General features: G+C 40.1%; 1 protein-coding gene across 1 annotated transcript in view; it reads left to right on the plus strand.

The window, feature by feature from the left end:
- LOC116689338 (uncharacterized) overlaps positions 1-2,086 on the plus strand; it is a 12,021-nt gene extending 9,935 nt beyond the window's left edge. Inside the window, exons 4-5 of the mRNA XM_032515876.1 lie at positions 371-667; positions 1,833-2,086. Coding sequence (XP_032371767.1) covers positions 371-667; positions 1,833-2,069 — 534 coding nt within the window. The 3' untranslated portion in view covers positions 2,070-2,086. The remainder of the gene's footprint in view (positions 1-370; positions 668-1,832) is intronic.
- Positions 2,087-7,174: the final 5,088 nt, after the last annotated feature.

A 7,174-nucleotide genomic window follows, 5' to 3' on the forward strand; every position in this document is an offset into this window, starting at 1 on the left:
ATACCGGTTAAAGCCCTGCCCATTTCAAGACAACCCAACCCACTTCCGGGTTAAATCTGACCACTTCCGGGTTAGTCCCCGTCCAGTCCGAACACGGATCCGGATACAGATAATTCATGTGGTAAACGGATACAGATACACATACAGATAATGCTGTACTCGCTCATCCCTAATAACAATAATAATAATAATAATAATAATAATAATAATTACCCTACAATGAGACCGTGTGTAACTTCTGATGTGAATTTGTGCGGATGATTTATATGATCATGTAATGTGTTCTGTGGTTTAGAAAAAATTGAAACAGCACAATTCAAGGAAGAGGGCTCTGCTGAAGTAAACTTCTGTGAAGTCTCAGTTGAATCAGGAAGGGAAGGGCTACCTGAAGTCAGAGGCATCCGATGCTGGTTTTCCCGGGATAGGGTCAGACAGTGACCACCAGGTGAAGAAGGACTCTGCCCCTTCTCAAGTGCCCCATCTTGTTCATGTGGGTGAAACTCTGGCTGCTGCCCCTGAGGCCAAAGATGACAAGCAGCCGCCCAGGTCAGCCCAGACCCTCCAGCTCAGGAACAAACCAATGGTCTTTGAGCCTCTCTGGGAGAGGATACAGAGGAAACACACCCAAGAGGAACACCATACCTCCAAATATAAACTGGACCAGAAGGTTAGACATTTTGTCCTTTTTGGTTGTGGTTGTTGGTTTGGTCTGTATGTCACAGACTGCAGGTTCTTCAACTCTTAAAATAACATAGTATCAAAAATGAAGAAAGACAAGATTATTTCTTACTCTAACATCCCAGTGCACCAAATACTCTTTCATTCCCTGAGGTTTTGGAGACTCTTACAGACTCCAGGGTGGAGAAAAAACAGTATGTTTTATGGCAGGGATTTGATTGAAAACCGATTGGACTTTGGATTTTTGGGATTTTATTTGTACACATTAACGATAGTTATAAATAGTTAAACGAGAAAATAGAGAAATGAGAGTTGTTGCAGGTTTGCTTATTATGGTGTATCTGTAGTTTCATGTTCAGTGCTAGTCTTCATCAGCATCAGATCAGTATCACTCTCTGGCCTTAGTATCTCTCTGGCCAAAGTCCAGTCAGCCTCAATACTCATTCAGTGATTTGAAACTCTTGTAATTGAAAGTGCTGACATCTGAGTATTGTCACTCACTCAGCTGGTCATGATAACACAAGTCTACAGTACATGTGTGTCTTTCTACATCAATAACACTCCCTGAGATTGCGTAAAAGAAAGTGTAAAATGAGAGTGGGTACAGGCTTCCAAAGATGCCAACTCTGATAGCCATCACAAATGCAACACTTTTCTACTGGGTTTATTTTTTGTTTTCAACATCCCATGTAGAGACTACAGCTGGTCACGTACTTCCCTGATTACCCAGCCCTCAGTACAGGAAGGCTGAAATGAATTCCTTTTCAGCTGCTCATAAACAAGTTAATTAGATCATTTTAACTTGTATCAACTAATGCTAAATGTAGGTGTGCCAAGGAGATGCACAGCTTGTAAAGTGGCAACCTGTAGTTGTAAATCTATTTTGCTGTCATCAAATACAATTAATGTATGTCAACCTCCGATACCTTTCAAAACTCATACAGATACTGCCATTTTTTATGTTACAAAGCTAAAAGTCTTTAAACTTGATAATTTTTGCTGACAAAACTGCAGCTGATTCAGATGTAGCTAGGATATTGTTTTGTATATTGTTTTGTTTTGTATTCCAACCCACATTGAGTGGGATGAGATAGTATTGGATTCATAGCTACTGTACAAACACTAAGTTTTTTTTCTCTATATTGTGAACCCAGACTATAATCGATGGGATTGATTGTTGGGAGAGCCTGAAGAGACAAGCATGCCTGTGGAGGAGGGATGCTCAGCTTGTTATGTCTGAGTGTGGGAGCACTTCATCTTCAGAGGACAAGGCAGACTATGTACTGTACAGACTCAACCCAATCCCCAGACCAAGCTCACACTACCAGTCAAAAAGCTCTTCAAAATCTGGTAATTGCAGATTATTGAGTGTTGTATGGGGTGCCAACTGACAATCCATGACATAGAAAATAAATAAAAAAATTGTCACCTGGCTGTCATGTTGAACAGTTGAGCCAAAGCCAAGCACCACACACAGTAAAAATGTTTCTGCAATAATTTGAGGCGTAAAAAAGGAAGTGCAGTAGACTCACTTGATCAGCGCTCTATGGTCTATGGCGGAATTGTTTTCTGAAACTACAAAATAGCACTAGGGAACCGAGTGCAAGTTCATTCCCTAATTTACCGACGTGAGTCTGGGGAAAGAAAAGTCTGCTGTGCGTCGGGTGAAAAATTATATGATACATGCTTTAAACTCAATTGCGCTGGGTGCAACATAGGGCCCTAAGGGCGCTTTCACACATGAAAGTCCGAACCAAGATTCATGTTTTTGTTACATTGTATACATTTGATGCAGTAAGTTTTGGTTTCACACTGCAGTTATCCAAGTGCCCTAAAGATCTATACGTAACAAAAGTACGTCCTGCCGTCATCACATACGTGAGCTGCGTCTCCTGATACTTATAATTGGTTAGTTTGCTTCCTCGTCCTCTCGGAGTCTCTCTCTGAGTCTCTCTCTGAGTTTTTTCTACTGACTGCTGCTCACGGGAAATTTCTTTCTGGAGCATTTATTCATTGACCGGAACGAGACCACCTCTTTTTATCGGACCGCAGGTCATTAAGTCACCCGTGTGTAAATGAGTGTGAATTGGGCTCTGAATATCACATAGCAGAAAGAAAAGGCAATGGAGGTGACACAACTAACTTTTTAGATAAAAGCATATGGACTTTTCTCGGGGCAAAATTAAAAATGTGTTAGTTACAAAGTTTATTTTTTTTTCCTGATTGCAGAGACTTGGAAAAACAATTTTCAAAAGCCAAAAAAACCCCTCTGGTCGGCTTAAAAACGGTGGGTCTCAGTTTGCTTACAGGTGAACTAGAGTTTGGCTTACATTAGGTGAGAATGCAATCTGACCCAAATACAGGAAGTGAACCAAAAACACTGCATTTTACTAGCCTGCAATTTCAATCTTGTACACACTTTACGCACATATAGCATATTATTTAAGAAATGACAACTTTGAAATCCATAAGCTGTTCTGAGCACACATTGGTGGTCATCTGTGTGACATCATCAGACAACCATTTATCATTCATTTATCATCATCTCCCTCTTCTTCACTTGCTGTCTATCAGCTGCTCAGATTGACAAAGTGCAGTGTAAAAGCTAACCCGAATCAAATTAAAAATGCAACAATATTGCAACTTCACCCCTGAATCGCAACAGAACTCAATCGAACTACCGTACATGTGTGAAAACACCCTTAGACTAAAAACAGCCCAGCCGCCTCCTATTCAGTGCTATAAATATCCCACGACTTCAGTAAATTGCTTCAGGTAGCCAGAGAGGTTTCAGCTTCTCTTTCTTTATAAATGTGTTTCCTTAGGAACATGACTGGACTTTAAGTGTAGAGTATGTGTTATTTAGATGCTGATAAAGTCTAAATTTCAGCAGCAGCTTTGAAGCATATTGTCTGTCCAGGTTGGTTAGTTTATTTCACTTTGAAATGATTCAAGGCCCTCCAAGAATGTTCACACCCCAAACCTGTAAGAATTTCAAAGAGCCCTTTGAATATATGACTTTAATCCAGTTGAATATTAGCGCAAACACTCCTGTCTAATTTTAGAGGCCAGTAACACTAAATATTTGTCATTGGGTATTAGTGCATGCTGCTAGCTGCTGAGCAAACAAATAATCTCACTAGTTTGCTGAAGGAAGCACATTTTTGCAATGAGGTACATCAAGGTTGAGTGTAGCCAGGACTGTTTCTTACTCACACATACAATACGTGCTGTCATTTCTTGATCCAAAGTGACTTCATTTCCATTTACTGGAGATTGGTTTTCCAGCAGCCTCAGACTCAGTGAGCTTTATGTGTTTGTTTCCCAGTTCCTGTAGGGGAGCCCTGGAACATTTTCTGTTTACAGCTTTACTGTGATAACATTTTCCCCTCTGAATCACAGGCAGCGCTGTGTAGTGGTGCCACCTTTCCCCTGCCCACTAACAGGACACTCTCTGTCAGTTGGCTACACCACCGGCTCCCACACTAAAGTCCCTTTGCAATACCAGTTTGTTTATTTTTGTGTACTAAATGCAGTGTGCAGTTTAAGAAACCTCAGATTGACTGGAGGGGAAGGCAGAATCTGTGTTGATTGCTCTGGCCTCTGAAGGTTTGAGCTAGTTAATGCCTTTTCTTTAATTGTACTTAATTAGTACAGTATCTCCTAACATTGTTTTACTTTTTGGCTTCCTGTATCTTAATTTTTAATCTGGATGAGTGACTCCACCCAATGCCCATCTATTTATTTGCAAAAGATTACTTTGTTGTTAGGCCTTTTGCAGACAGTCATAACTAAATTAACTTACTGTATACATTGTTCTCCGCTTTGTTTTCTGAAATGCACATACTAACAAACTGCTCTATAACTATTTATTGTTGTACAAAAGTATAATTTGGCATTTATTGTTGGTAAAAGCTATGAGTGTGACTATCTAAACACTTACAGATTACGCTTTATCTACCACAGTTTCCAATGTTATGGCTCCAGCTACAGCCTAGATGGTAAAGGCCAGTAAATCCAACCTTCAGGTTTCATAACATCTTTTCAGCATTCTATAAAGGACATTACAAACAATATGGTAATTTTGTTGTTGCTCTATTTCAATCTAAATTCAATTCATATTGTAAAATCATAACAGACATTATTGCTTGACACCTTCCAGATAGAGTAGGTCTAGACCCCAATCTATAATTTAGAGACACCCAACAATTCCCCAAAGAGCATGACTTTGGTGCAATGACAGCGAGGACAAACTTCTTTTTAACAGGCAGAAACCGGAACCTGGCTCTAGGTGGGCGGAAAGCATAGGTTGTAAAATAGTGAACGGAGCATCCGTAATGTCAACTATTGTTTTACAGTTTTGAAGCCTCTAGTTCAGCAGGTGTGCAATATGCGCAGCAACATTTGCAATACAAAATGACCACGCCCGATACAGCATTGCCATATCGTTTTTTTCCCAACTGAAGGTGACGATTTTGGGACTTGAGAGAGGGTCTGGGAAGGATGATGTGTTGTTAATGGTTGCAATGACTCTGCGCTAAACTAATCGCTAAAAGGGGAAAGTTGCAGATTTTCAACCCAAGATAGGTTGGAATAATGCTGCACAAGACATTTTTAAGCAACACATTTTTCCAATTAACTTTGATGAAGTGAAAACACACAGGGTGAATGTTTAAGATGAAATCATGGACAACACCCAAAAACAACTTCAGGTCTATTTTAATGTACACCGTGGTGTGGTTAGCATTGCTAAGGCTCTGTCATGTTTGACAAGTCGGCGTGTAGCCACACCCCTAAAGCATCCCCAGCTTTATCGTCAGTTTTGAAATAATTGAGACCATAATTTACAAAATGTACGTCATGCTGTTAAAAGTGGCGACTGAGTTAAAAGTGGCGACTGAGGCCATACTCTCATTATGAAAATGTTTACTGAGGTAATGAATCAGGTGAGAAGTAGGGTAATTTCCCCTTAGACTTCTATAGAAACAGACTTCTCTTTGCAACCAGTCGAGTCCCCGGATTCAGAAAGTACAAGTATTGCACACAAAGAATTTTTCCGTCACAGCAACAGCAGCAAAAGTTATTAGTTAAAGGTCTCTGGTAGCACTGTAGAGCTGTTTTTCTTTGAGCACACGCACAAAGAGCGCATGCACGCAGGTGAAACAATATACAGTCCTATTTATGTGGGACTGTGTAAGCGCACAGCGCAGGTGCTTTTAGGGCGTGTACGAATCAACTTTTGCTAGTTTAACGGCAGTCTGTACGCCAGTCGCATGGTTCAAAAGGGTTGTGTTTTAATTAATCATATGTGTGTTTTGGGCTTAACATGCAATAAACCGATCAGAGGTCATCTCCCATTGCCTTTTAAAGCCAGGCAAGTTTATACCTTGGCACATTGCTATTATGATGGCGGATTTGCCAAGCAGGAAGGAGAGATTTTTAGGAGATGAAACTGATCTGCTTGCGCGTAAAGTGAAAGCATGTGAGCATGACATATTCTGCAGCCAGCCACCAGGGGGAGATCAAGACATTTTGGCTTCACTTATACAGTTTTAGCATCAACCCCCGCTTTAAATTCACTTGTTGCATACCTCAGCTTCTCTGTGGAAGGGATGTGTCCATCAGTACCTGCAGCACACCTGCTCATGCCAGACACACAATGGCCAGGTTATTGCTAGTATTGCTAACACTGTGGCCAGTTATGCTGCTCTGTGCTCCCTGCTGTCATCACTCCTATTAGATGCTGTGGAAGAATGTGCAGGCCACAGCTTCCCTCTGCCCTGCTGCTGGGGCAGCTGCCAGGTCAAATCATGACTCTCTTTTGTATGTAGCTGCAGGACAGCCACACCTGCAGCCACCACATGCAGGACTAGCCTATGTTTTTTGTTGACTTTTATTCATCCCAAGAGTTACGAGTTTGTGGAGCAGCACGTCCTGTTAATGAAAACCTAGCCAACCGAGGTTCTGATTTTATTATCAATAAAGAGAAAGGACAGATATTAACTTTAAATTGCCTCTTTACTTTTATGAAATGCAGTATTTAAATAAAAGCCTGAACGCTAATACTGGAGCCAAGAAAATTAAAAATTGTACATGATGTTGTATTACCATCTTAAAAATTGCCACAGTAAAACATTTAAGATAGCAAGCTAAAAAAAATTAAGAAATCATTTTTAAGTAACATTCTAATAAAACATACATTGTATAATCCATTAAGAACAGTATTTTCAAACAGCATTGTGATACTTTAAAACAGTTCCATACAGACATTTATAGATCGTATTGTCCACTGATAAAACAATGAAAAGCAAATAGTTTAAAGTTACCTATCAATGCAAGCCAGTGAACATACAGTGGGGCTCGACAGCTTGGGCACCCCAAATAAAAATTTGTATAAATATGCATAAAGAAGCCAAAAAAAGATGGAAAAAAAATCTCCAAAAGGCCTCAAATGACAGATTAGACATTTGTATGTCACAAAAAGTTAGATTTTATT

This window comes from Etheostoma spectabile, chromosome 5 (genome assembly GCF_008692095.1).
Source record: "Etheostoma spectabile isolate EspeVRDwgs_2016 chromosome 5, UIUC_Espe_1.0, whole genome shotgun sequence".
Lineage (NCBI taxonomy): Eukaryota > Metazoa > Chordata > Actinopteri > Perciformes > Percidae > Etheostoma > Etheostoma spectabile.